The following is a 13,871-nucleotide window of genomic DNA, read 5'->3' as shown; positions in this document are numbered from 1 at the left end:
TCAAGTACAGCTACGTTGGAGGTTAAGGCTTCAACATTAATGTTGAGTGGACACATTCAGTACACAACATAGTTGATAGTCTCCTTGGGTGAAATTAATAGATGAGTAAGAAGTTGTAAATAAAAGCTACCAGAAACATTTTTGACATTCAGCATTATCACTATACAAATAATAGGTTTGGAGATGTAGACTCCTTTCTGAAATCTCACCATAGGTTTCTTTTTTCCCGGAACTTCTCAGAGTGTTTTATTTTGTTTTCTTATAGTTGGCATTTAGAAATGAATCTCGTCATTTTTAGATCACTCCATGTTTTCATGCCACCTTTCTTGTTCATTTTCCATTCGTGTACTCCGCTATTTATTTATCATTGTTTTCTTCTATTTTGATGTTTTTGACTTGGATTTTGTTTTTGTTGTTTGGCTTTTAAGATGTACCTTATTACAAAATTCCCTAAGATAGTTATTATATGTGACACTTATAATTTCTGGACATCTTTTTTAAATTTACAATGATGTTATATAATCTTAATTTAGTACCCATAGTTTTTCATTGTCTGGTTTTTAAAAAAATTATTCTCCTCATTCCACAAGATTTTGGTATTCTGAAATGATGTTGATGTTATATAAAATATATTTATCATCTAATTTAATCAGATCTGTTTCATTTGCCTTCACCCCTTTATCTTATTGTACGTGTGAAGTTTGGATAATTTGCATTTAAAAATAGAACAGTAAGGAGTCATACATTTTCAAGAATGCAAGAGAATTCCAAGAATGTTTTTTAAATGCTACCAGAAAGTTCAGTAGCATATCTTTTTAGGTAGCCTATTGCTAAGGTGATATAAATGGTACCCTTAGAATGGAAATCCTTTGTCGTAGGATCAACCTTATTGCATTGGTACCTGGTACCTATAATAATGCTATTAAGGCAATAATTGCTGAATAGGTAGATACATTTTCACTGAAGGGCTGCTTTGAGTCAATAAAGTTGAAGGAACTAACAACCTCTGCTGCTTTGGAGAGAAAAAAGCGAGATAGCTGCATTTTTTAGAATACCATCTGATAAGCTTCAGAGAAGAAATATTTCTTGGTAGCACTGCTTCTTTCAAAAAGGAAAAAAAATATGCAGATAGAAGATGTCAGTTCATTCACTGAATGGATGGAAAAACTGGCAGCACTGCTGAGTGGGCATAAAATGGAGAAGCTAAGGTATGCAGCTGTCATGCTAGGTGCTTAACTGTTCAGCTGGTAAAGTACCTGTCAGGGTATCTCTTAAGGCCTGATCCCAGGGACTCAGGGGCAGTTACACATGATAAAGAGCTCTGAAGCTATGTGATGTTATGACAAGAGACCTGGTTAAAGAAGTTGCCTTGGTTGCCATCCTGGGAAGGAGTATATGAAATATGTGAACACGGGCACAAGAAAGCTGGAAGGATGTAGCAGCAGAGGCACATTGGGCTGTTTTAATGAATTAAAGTCATTCAACATAAGGGATTGTTTCAAAGTATGCTATGCTTTGTTATTGACTTGTCTTTTTGAACACTAAATGGCATCACAATTTCTTGCAGGAGGAGCAGCTGAAGTCACATGAAAGTAAGCTGAAGCAGATCACCACCGAGCTGGCTGAGCACCGCTCGTATCCCCCTGACAAGAAGGTCAAAGCCAAGGATGTCGATGAGTACAAACTGAAAGACCACTATCTGGAGTTTGAGGTGTGTTTCCTCTAAATGTGAATACATGTCGATTACTGAGTTATCTTATGATTTGTCCATGAGGCGGTATTTTTCTTTGCAGCTACTGTCACTGTGAGAGGCTTATCTTGGCCCTGGCTCTAATTTGGGAGCTCCTGGCAAGGTCTAGGTCAAGGTGACCCCTCTTGTTTGTAATTCTATTTAAGCACCAAACAAACATCAAAGAGTAACTGCCAGTTTATACACTTAAAAGCAAATAGCCTGCCTGGAATAGTGTGCGCCTGCTGTGAGGGGAAGAAAAAGAATGAACAGGAGAGGGACCTGCCAGGGAAGACAGCTGCTTTCTGTGTCCCTGTGTCTCTTCCGGCAGAATTGGAGTCAAAAAAAGCACAAGGGAGGAAATGAGCCACAGGGTGAGGTGAGGCATCAGCTTTTTCCTGCACATTATTGCTGTTCGGCATCACCAGTGTGTTTTTCTTCTTGCCACCCACTGCCCTTCAGAAGGGGGTTGATAAATTAAGTTGTGACACATCCATCTATACAGTCAGTGTGCTTATTAAAAAGAATGGTGAGGATCCATATGTTCTGGCATGAAAAAGTGTAAAATTTAAACACAAGTTGAAAACAGTGTATTTCCAGATATTTCCTTTGGCTCAGTTTTCTTCCAATTTAATGTCAGCGTTATACAGGGGTCCCCTAACTCCCTTAGCCTCTACCTTCAGATATTGAAAGTGTCTTTTTAAGTAGGTAGATGCCATCTAACATAAAAAGAATTAATTATTTTGACTAATTTGACCTTTTTTTTGTTTTTTTCTGTTGGGTGTGCTGAATCTGTCTTTTAGCTTTCCTTAAGTTCATTGTAGTTCTGGTCCCTTTTACTTCTCATCGTTCCTCTCCTTTGTTTCCATCTTACCATCTGATTTCCTCCTCAGCCTTGAAATTTCAAATCTTCTAAGTGTCCAAATCCTAGCGATCGGTCTCTGCGGCATCTCACACCTGTCCCTTCCTTGCGTTGCTTTATAAATACTTCCTCTGCTGCGCCCTGGCTTTCTCCTCTCTCACTTCTCTCTCCTTTCTTCAGTTCATCCTGAGCCCTTTGGCTACCTATTTTTCTGAAGCTCAACCCAAGATGATAACATTCCTCTGTTCAACAGCTGCCTGTGGTTTCCCCCTATTCCCATCCAGCAATTCCTTCCTAAAGAAAGTCTCAGTTATTTCATGGGAGAGGATTTGGCATCTCCACCTTTACACAACCTCTGTCTTTCCCAGACTGGCCTCCCTATGTTAGTCACATTTCTGCCCACTTCCCCAAACACATGTTTATACCTTTGTTCACCTTCTTTCTTCTGCCTCAGATTTTCTTACCATCATCTTCATTTCTGAAAGTCCTCTTCATCTTTTGAGGATACAGCCATGAAAAGCCTGCTTTAGATCTACTAGCTAGGAATCATCTGTTAAAGTACTTGCCACAATCTTCATTATGCTGAAGTTGTTTTCTTCTGTCTTTGTACCTGTAGTGGATTGCATAATACCTCCCCTTACCCAACACTGTAAGCTGAAGTTCATTTCCAGCCTTTGCTCTATGTGCGCTTGCTGAATGGGATAAAATTTCATGGAAGCCTTAAAAAGTCGTCTCTGAGTTATAATATTTCTGTTATCAAATGTAGCATTTAATTCAAAAAATGGCACTTCCACTACAGATCCATGTACTACTTTCTTGATGATCAAGCCAATCCTTGCTCTGGGACGAGAACTGTACTAAGAGAAATATTTATTTTGGTAAAGGGAAATGTTTCTTAGCAAAAACTGCAGAAGCCTTAACAGCAAAAAAAAAAACTTGAAAAAATATATATTTTTTAAAACCCAACAACAAAAAACTAAGCAGCTCATCTTTCCCCAGGCTTGTTCATTCTTGGAAAATGGGAGTTCTCAAAAAGCAATCATTATTTTTCACACTTCTGGAGTGGCTTTAAGCCATAGGCCTATTTGGTTTCGCACATGCTAATTAAATTTCCCAACACCTCAGTCCCTGCTTCCAGCACTCAGCACCTCGCTGGAGCCCTTGATGCCCCAGCAGGAAGAGCCTTTCCCCAGGAGGTGGGAGGTGGCTGCAAGGCCATGGAAAGGTTCCCATTGCTAGGAGCCCTCCCTGCTTTTGAGTCTATAGCACTGCCTCTTTTCAGAAACTGTAATCCACCAGGAATCAGCATTTTCAATTCCTAATATGAAGTTAGACCAGGCTTTGCAGAGATTAATTCTTGCTTTCATCAAATCGTCACCTCAGTGAGCTTGCAGACTGTATTCCAGCACTCATTAAAATCAGAGCCATATGCTAATACGTCAAGCAGGTTGACTTGTCTGTCAAGCTCCTTCACCTGTGTCTATCAGAAGGACGCAAGGATACCTGACTTGGTACAGCTGATATTTATGTCATGAATAAGGAAAATTTCAGCTGTTATTTAGAAAGGGTTTTATAATAGTAGTGCTTTTTAAAAAGTGAACAATTGTTTTTCACTAACTTAACATTGAAGTCATATATCATATAGAATTCACTTTGCTCTTATTGCAGCCACCAGAATTTGTCTCTTGTGAGTGCTTGTGGGGAGTCTTTGCACAGCATCCTTTCCTTCATAAGCAGCTTTCCCTGAGCAGACTGCTTCATTCCCTGAGTAGGGGACATGAGAGTTATTGATCACTTTTCCCAGTTGCTAGAACACTGACTAATTGATACACATTTGTTGACGACATGAATGAAATTGTATTATTGTATATAAAAGATATACATCAGAAAGAGTAATTCTCTGAGAAACCTTAGTATTAATTATTTTAACAGGACCAGAATCTCCCATGAAAACAAACCTGGTGTCTATTCTCACCCAGGTGAGAACAGACAGCAGTGTCTGCATTTCACTGGGAGCCCACAGATGGGCAGTGACAGGAAGACGGGCTTTAATCACCAGGGAAGATCACAGGCATGAATGAGTGCTCTCACCTACTCCTGTGGTTGGTCCTCGTCAACAGAGTCTCCCTTGGTTTCAAAGCAATTCTTACAATTTTTACAAGTCTTGGTAAGGAAAATCACTTTTATTTTGACAGAATATTAAGCTATTAGTAATAACACCAGGAGTGTTCCTAATTTTATACATTTCAGTCATTTAAATCTCAGGTGGTTTGAGTACAAACAATGCTTCATGGCGACCCAAATTTACACCTCTTTCTATGCCTTAGAAATTGTCCAACTTCTGACTGACAGTAAATAATTAGAAATTCTGGTAAATACATAGGTTTAGGGTTTAAAAAAAATCTACAGAGAGCAAGGAAACTGCCGTCTTAGTCTGTTAGAAAAAGATTCACTTTTACTTAAAGCAGCAGACTTCACTCAGAATGGGCTCTCTTCATTGACTTAACTCTAAGGGAAGGGATGTTTTATTTTTGATTGAATTGGTACCCTCCAAACTATGGCTTGGAATCTAATTTTACTTCTAAAACAGCTGTTAAACATGATAGGTCTACACTGAGAAACTCACCACCATTTTACAGTTTTAAGAAATAAATACCAGAAATAGCCACATTTCCTTATAAATTTACTTTTTTCCATTGTATTCAGTTCCCATTTTACTTAAAAATATTTCATTGATCCCTGTGCTTCTGGTACATTAGGAAACAGATCAAGTTCTGGGGCAGATGGATGTTTTGTGTCAGATACAAAAATTTACAAGGCTCCAAACAAAGCACAGTTGGTTGAGCTGTTCTGGAAAACACCTGGGCCCCTTAAGTCACAACACCATTAAAGAAATTCCCTTGACAGCGATACAGTTGGCCCTAATGTTTTGGTTTTATGTTTCTTCAGCTTTAAAGTCAACAGCAACTAGAAGGAGATGATGCTATTTATTTCAAGATATTTTGCATGCAACAGTTAAGAAGTTGCAAATGCAACATTTAAGATGATTACAGATGTTAGCATAATCCTTAAGTTGAGCTGGACCTGAGTAGGGAGAGGGAGAATATATAGCAGCCCAAGCCTAATAAAACCATGACTGGACTGCAAGAGATTTACTACAGAGGAATTGCTGAAGGTCAGGTTAATAGCTGGCGTTCAGGTCATTGTAAAGCCAAGTAGAAAACCTCCGGACACAATGCCAATGAATTTGATGTGGCCAGCCCACCTAATGTCAAGTTGTTTTATTTGGCCCACATAATGTTGTATTTGTTTTAATTGTAATTTAAATGTATTTAGGAAAGACAGGCCTTGTCCTTCCCACCATTCCCTGTTATTAATATATCACACCTGATAGCTTTCTACAGTTTGTGTCATTGCTCTAGTCCCTGAAGGCTTTTGAGTTTGTAAACCCTATAGTAGAGGCTGCAGCCAGATTTACATGCTTTGAGTATTAGTTAGATCTTTGAACATGGGCTTGGAATTAATAGTCCCTTCATGCTTAGAACGAAGATACTTCCGGGTATATGTGTTTTCAGGTTCCAAGCCAGCAGGAAAAGAATGTCCACTTCCCTCATGACTGTAACCAAAGACTTAGAATAAAGGTCACTTGACTTAATGGGCTTGAATTCAGCTGAATACCCACTCCTGAATTGTGACCCAGAGTAGCATATGCTTATGGCTTAATACAGTTAGGGCCCACACCAACCACATGGCTAGGAAATTCAATTTTAGAAACAGCAAATGTCCACTATAATATAACTTATAAATTTCTTGGGACAGAATATTTTCTTAAAAATCTAGGACAGTCTTGAAGCATGATGCACGTTTTTCTGAATTTCTAGTTCTTGGGACATTTAAAACAACACAATTCCTTCCAAAATTGATATATTAGAGAAAACAAAGACATTCCATCCAGAGTCATTAGGGAAGCCCCAAATAGTTTGTATCTGGAAGCATAGATAATATAAATTTCAAGTTGAAAACCTTTAGTTTTACTGTTGGGTGTCTTGTTGCATAGTGAGTAGTGTTGGATAGTTTGTTGTATTTCCTTTTGAGCACATTTTCTGGTTGTAATCCTAGCCCTGTTTCCTCAAATTGTTTATTTTTATTTGTTAACATTGGGGAGGTAATTTTCATATTAGGGGCCATAATCTAGATCACTTTTCCTTTCACAGGAGCAGTACAGAGGCATATCTCAATACATTGCCAATTGTTACAAGGCAAACCCACCCTCTGAAACAGAATTTTCTAGCTATTAAGTTACAAGTGGTCTGGATCATAAAAGTACAAAGGTAGCCATTATTTACCTTGTTTTTCCTAGTGAAAGCAATGGAGAAGTTATGTTAACCTACTTGAAGATTAGTAGCAAAAGTCTCAATCTTAGTAAGTCTAGCCTGGAATCAAATGCTATCTCATTTACAGAAGACATGACAAAGGTGATTATATGTCTGGATCTGAGGAACTGAGATAGTATAGGTTAATAAAATCCTTGGGGAAATTTAAGACTTTTCTTTTTTTAGTGAGATGCTAAGTACAGATGGTTCCCGACTTAAGATGGTTTGACTTATAATTTTTTGACTTTATGATAGTACAAAAGTGCTATGCTTTCAGGACAGTATTTAGTATATTACATGAGATATTCAACATTTTATCATAAAATAGTTTTGAGTTAGATAATTTTGCCCAACTGTAAGTTCATATAAATGTTCTAAGCACATTTAAGGTAGGCTGGACTGTTATGATGTTCAACAGGTTAGGTGGTGTAAATGTATTTTTGACTTGTGATATTCTCAACTTACTATAGGTTTACTGGGATATAACCCTATCGCAAGTCAAAGAGATTCTGTATTACAATTCTGAGTCAAAAGCTAGAGATCTAAGATCAACAGTTTGTTCATACCCTTAGTCCAGTTAATAATACAGACATAATCCTTGCCTTGTCATTTGGAGTTGCATTTTGTATTACATAATGAAAGAGGACTAAGAACTACTCTGAATTGTAATATTTAAATGATAACAGATGCTTTTGAAAAGACAAGTTCCCCACAAGCTGCATGGGATACCTCAGCCTATAGATCCCTTCCCCTAGCTGGTCCACAGGCACTCCAAATACTCCATGCATCTCACACCCCAAGCCCCACTCCAAGCCAGCTCCCAATACATGTACTGCAGATAGCAAGTACAGATGACCTCCCATACTCTCAATGAACTCAACTCTGTGGGATTCGGAGAGGACACACAAACTTGAGCATTACAAGGCACTGGCCTAGGGAACACAAATGGGAGGCTCTCAGCACTCAACTTTGCAGGATCAAGAGAACACATACAATGTAAGAATGATCCCCTAATTGGAATGAAAGGTATAGAATAGGCATGTCCATAGAAAAGGTCTAAGAGAGCCTCAAAATCCCTAGCTGTGCTGTTTGGGGAAAGTATTTCTTACCCCAAGACTAAAGACTGAACATAACTGCTTCTTCAAATGGAAAAACAGCAATGCAAGATGTTAAGTAACACAATCCAGTAAAAATCAAAAAAATACAATAATATTCTAGTAACCAACGTTAAAGAAATGGACATCTATGAATTGCCTGAAAAAAAATTCAGAATAATTATTTTAAGAAAACTCAGTGGGTCACAAGAATACAAAGATAAGAATATAAGGGTTTATTCATTCCTCAGTGAAATCAGGAAAACAATACAAGAACAAAAGAAGTTCAATTAAGAGAAATTATTTAACAACCCAAACAGAAATTCTGGAGCTAAAGCATACACTGAATGACATTTTTTAAATGCAATAGAAAGTGTCAACAGCAGACTTCATTATGCAGAAGAAAGAAGCTATAAACTTAAAGACATGTCATTTTTTTAAAAAAATCCAGTCAGAGGTGGGAAAAAAGGCAAAAGAATGAAAAGGAAGGAAGAAAGAAATCTACAGGATTCATGGAACACCATCAAGAGAGCTAATCACTACATCATAGAAGTTAAGGGGAAGAGAGAGAACATGGCAGAAAGTTTATTTAAAGAATACTTAATTAAAGACTGAATACTTCCCAAATTTGGAGAAAGTATGAACATCCAGGCACATGAATCTCAAAGACCTCCAATCAGTTTCAACCCAAAGAGGAATTCACCAAGACATATTATAATCAAACTGTCAAAAATTAAACACAGAGAATCTTGAAAGCAGAAAAGAAAAGGAGCTGAGAACTGTCTGCAAGGTAGCTTAGACATACCTGGCACTTATGCGCCTCACAAAAACAACTAAAACCCAACTAGAGGTCAGAGGGAAAGCGTTAGAGTGCAGCAAGGGAGTGGTGAGATCCCTGTAGTGTTCAGAAGACCAGGAAGGCATCATAGTGGAGGTGATGGAGCACCCAGCCTCTGCCAACTCATCTTCCCTGCTAAGATTAGCTTGGAGTCAAGAGGGACCACCCCTTCAAGGGAAAAGGTAAGCAAAAGATCCCCACCAGATTCCATTGCCACTGAAGACACCTGCAGTTCTTACTACAAGAGTATACCACAGCCATAGCAAGCCCTGAGCCTAGTTTGAGGAGCTGCCTGTAATTCACACAGCTACATTGCTTCAGATTAGGAGCAAAAGTTGTATGTCCCTTACTTTACCCTCTTTATGTAAGCTGCTACAGTATGGCACCATCTTGAAACCAGATCCACTACTGGAGTGTGTCCTGCTCGGAGGGCCAGTAGCCTCTGTGCTCCTCCAGTCTTGGATCTCCATCAGCATTCTACCAAGCTTACATGGGTGGGTGCTCAGCACTTGGGCTCAGGAACAACTGTGAACTCAGGTCCTGCATACCAGAGAAATTAATCCCAGGCTGGCTGAATTGCTACAAGCTCATGCCCCTGTCTAGAGAAATAGCCCAGATGACTTACCAAAGGCAGACCTGCTCTTGAGCTAGCAGAACCACCATGTTCCCTCATCTCCAGGTGGAGATACACAAACTGTCATGAAGAACTCTGGCAATGTGCTTCTGAGGGATGACTCCTGGTATGACCTCAGGAAATTCCAGTACAATCAGAAGGAAAAGCAAAATATAAACGAAAAGATTAAGCACATGCCCTATATTAAAATGTCGCCATAACAAGCTACCTTTTTTTGTTTGCTTGTTTTAGAAGATGTAAGTTATATAAAGAAAAGTATAGTGAATGACAAACTCTTATCCTTCAGCTAAATTTAGTGTCTTATCCAGGTAGCAGTACCTCTTTAGCCCAGATTACTTATCTTGGGTAAATAGAAGCTTAACTTTCTATCCTCGTGTTTCAGAGGCTAATTGTTTTTTCCACTTTGCTGAACAACAAACTCTGTATCCCATTAATCCAAACAGGATGTGTTTTCTTTTTAAATATTATACTCAGCTATAGTCAAAACCATCACACAGCCAAGCTGGGTGAGACCTTTGGGAATAGCCAGAGCCAGAAGCCTTGTGGATGGCAGATCTTTATAAGGTTGCTCTGTTTGTGGATTGGAACTGAACAATTTATTTCTTGAGTTTTCCACCTAGAAAATAAAATGTGTGATATTTTCTAAGTAAGCTTTGTAGACTTAAATAATTTTGATTTTAGTTTTGAAAAAGAGATGAAAAACTGAATACTTACACAGACTAAGTTTAAGGAAAGGATTTTGAAAGCTAGAGAAACAGTATAAAGAATGAGAGAAATCATAGTATTTTAAAATTAGTTTTCATCAGGAATTGCATACTCTCCTTAACAACTCATTTCTCCTCTTTCTTCTCCACAAAGATGACAGTGTTGTTATTCAAAGGTTAAAGCACCTGCTTTCTACTCCTAGTCTTAGTGACTGATTGGACCCTGAGAAAAGGAATAGCAGGGCCTAGAGGTGGGGAGTGTACACTGACGGTCACTCTGCTCTCCTTCCTCTCCAAAGGGCCTATCTGGGAAACTGGTGGGGCAGTGAAGAGTAAAGTAGGGCCAAGTCCACAGTCAAGAGCAGATTCCAAGAGAGCTTCATGGGGCAGGGCATGGAAACAGAATGCAGACAAATGAAGCTCTCAGAACACTTTCTCCAGACCCAGTCCTCCTGGACTGTGCTGGTGTTGAGCTCTTGACTTCTTCTGATGGTATCATTATATTAAAAAGTAAGCTTTTTAATTTTAAATTAAAAAAAAAATTAAAGTCATAGAGTTCATTTAGAGAACAGTAGGGCAGAAAGGAAGAATGAATCAAGAGAACAGAATTCATACTTTCTTTGGATTTCCCAGAAAGCCATGAACACGAACTATATAAATAAAAATGTGTGGTTATTTGCTATATTTAGGCAGTAGGTTACAACTGTATTCTGAAGCCTGATATGAGAGTAGCATGGTGGGGGGGGAACTTCAACATTGTCTTTTTAAAAATGTAACTCCCAGCATAGCTTTCATACAGTAACCCTGTTTTGAATGCAGTTGCTTTCTTAAGTCAGTAGGTAGTGGTAGGTGGGCCACCTGGTCAAGAAGAAAATCTCTGCAACTCAATTCTGCCATCATCCCATAGTATGCAGAAGGGAGATGAACAGTCCTTACTTGAATAAGCAGTTCCTTCAGAAGCTCCTTGTTTTGTTTGTTTCTTGGCTTACTTCTTTGTTTACCACTGTAGAGCTCTAGGAGCAAACTGTTTTGCTGTGTACATGACATTATTGCTTTTCTGATCATTTTGTCATAAGATGGCCTTTTGCCCTGTCTGCATGAGAAAACGAAATGTCAGGAGGAAATGTATTCAGGATTTGATTGCTAGAGCAGTGAGGTCTGAATGCAAATAGGTGTAGTAAGTTAAAATTGCGGCCCAGCTATATTTTCATTCAGGCTGTTACTATCGTATTCATGTATCAGAGGTCAAAAGGAAATATTATTCTATTAAATAAGAAATAAAATGGTATACAGGGCTCAGGAGAGAAACTGTTCAGTGAGATCCATGTAAATATATGTGTGGATATGATTAAACTACTTTTCAAAGAATATGAATAGCTGTAATTTTTTTCAACACACAATTAACATTCAACTTAAGTAGCAGCTTACATGGTCTTAGAGACAATAATTTTTATTTATCCTCGGTAGGCATCAATGCATCAAAAGGCATTTTTTTCTACATAATTAGGAAATATTTGTACAGATAATTGAAGATCAGCTTAATAAATACAGCAAAAAATGTAATAAGGAGGTTACACATTGAAGAAAGAATTTTACTCTAATAGACAAGCCATTAAACACTAGTTGCCTTTGGCTCTTGGTGGTTACAAAAGGCTTTATGAAAAATAGCACATTTTAATTAAGACAGAGCTTACTGAATGGGCCATGTCCCAGGAAACAGTACGTAGATGAGTTGCCATTGCAGTTGGATCCCATCCCAAGTTGTTTTTCTGATAGTAGAATTATATTGTGCTTGTACTCCTGGAACTCTGTTTACCCTGGGTAAGTGTAATATATTCCTAAGGAAAGAAGCTGAATGTGCAGCTCTGAAATTATTTAGAATTGATCTGAGAATGAATCTGCAGAGACAAAGATAAAATCTTTAATAACATAACCAAAGGTAGCAAAACTGTCCCTGATGCACACCATTTTTTCTAGAACTATCTCTGCCCCTGTAAATGAAAGACACATACCTGAAAGGGCTACATTATGAAGATTCAATGACAATTTAGGAGAATGAATTAAGGCCACTGTTACTAGTTAGAGGCGTTGTCAGCAACAGGCTACCTGACTGCAAGACTCTTCTTTTTACTGCCACAGTGCTTTCCACAGACTCATTTTTAAACATCTCATCTCATTTTTAATGTGCTCTCTGTGGAACTTTGTTCATTCTTGTGTAGTGATTACTTTGTGGCATGAAATTATATTAGTTAAAACATCTTTTTGTTGTTTCATCTTCCCTTTTCTACCATCTGGCTATAAAAATTATCAGAGCGAAGATACAATTCTTCAATATTGTTATTATTTGTTTAGTACCAATAACAATTCCCTCCTGAATTCATATTGATGAGGCTGATATCCTCTGACCCAGGGAACTTAGAATGTTATGTTAATATGGAATTATGTATCCAAATGTGGATACATAGTATATTACCTGTCAGTTCTGATCCTGATATATTACATGTAAATTTCATGTGAGAATGATCAGGCAAGTAGATTCTAGATATAAATTATCCTTGACAAATCCTTACCTTTTAAATGTATGCTTTTAGAAGATAAATGTAGAGACTTCTCTTCATGTTTTAATGAATTGTAATGAGACCTGGTAATTATCCAAATGAGTAATCACTGGAGTCCACATACAGTGGTCCAGTTTCTCACTTTATTTTGAAGTTCAAAGTGGGTAATAAAATCTATTCTTCATATACTACTACATAAGGATTCTCAGAAAATGAGTCTGTGTTTTATGAACCTCGAAAGCATAGCATAACCTACGTTTCTCTCTAAAGACAGAGAGAAAGCCTCAGTCCTAAATAAGGCAGCTGCCACTCAGTGCACTGTTGACGATCTGCCATGTGCGGCATCTTGACAGCAGAGAAGAGGATGTGGCAAAGCCTTTGCCATGTGGTGGCTTATGGGCTTCAATACTGACAGGGTCAGACCTCAGCATTTTTGTGAAAAATATCATTGGAATGGTGGGATACTGAAGATAAAGGTGTGTTCCCAGAAGATCCTGAATTAGGAACACATCAGGCATCTACCATCAACATCTATATCCATGTTATTTTTCTTTTTCTAGATTTGCCGTATTACGCGTTCAAAATATATTTTCTACCATGCATGAGAAAATGTGTTGCTCTTCTTTCTGTTCATGCACTCAGTGATGTTTATGCCTTGTGCACTGTGTGTTCTCAACCCTTGGGGATATATTAGTAAACAAAAGCAAAGTCCTTACCTTCATGTGATGGTATCTGGTATTGGGGAACAAAGGAGGAAATCAAGGGGTTTTTTTAAAGTAAAATATAAGGCTGTCAGATGGGGAGAAGTGCTAAGGAAAAAAAACAAAGCATTAAGAGTAGGTGTTGCAGTTTTAGGTTTGATGGCCAGGGAAGACCTCAGTGTCAAGGTGACATTAGGGTGAACACCTGAAAGAGGTGAAGATGGGGACTGAGGAAGTCCTGTGGGCTTCTGGAGGAAGGGCTTTTTGGACAGAGAGAATAGCAAGTTCCAAAGGTCCTTGAATGGGAGTATGTTTGCCGTGGAGACAGATCCAAGCCCAGGGACAGAACTGAGAGATTGGGCCAGTTCTGAGAGATTG

The 13,871-nt window shown here is 38.3% G+C and overlaps 1 protein-coding gene across 3 annotated transcripts in view; it reads left to right on the top strand.

The window, feature by feature from the left end:
* Positions 1-13,871, top strand: part of PSD3 (pleckstrin and Sec7 domain containing 3) — a 453,958-nt gene that overhangs the window by 425,800 nt on the left and 14,287 nt on the right. For all 3 annotated transcript variants that reach the window (XM_017539685.2, XM_017539686.2, XM_017539687.2), the window contains one exon: positions 1,568-1,711. In XM_017539685.2, the coding sequence (XP_017395174.1) occupies positions 1,568-1,711 (144 nt within the window). The remainder of the gene's footprint in view (positions 1-1,567; positions 1,712-13,871) is intronic.

This window comes from Cebus imitator, unplaced genomic scaffold (genome assembly GCF_001604975.1).
Source record: "Cebus imitator isolate Cc_AM_T3 unplaced genomic scaffold, Cebus_imitator-1.0 Scaffold120, whole genome shotgun sequence".
NCBI classification, from domain to species: domain Eukaryota; kingdom Metazoa; phylum Chordata; class Mammalia; order Primates; family Cebidae; genus Cebus; species Cebus imitator.
The sequence above is the reverse complement of the archived record's forward strand: the minus strand, read 5'-3'. Positions and strand labels throughout refer to the sequence as shown.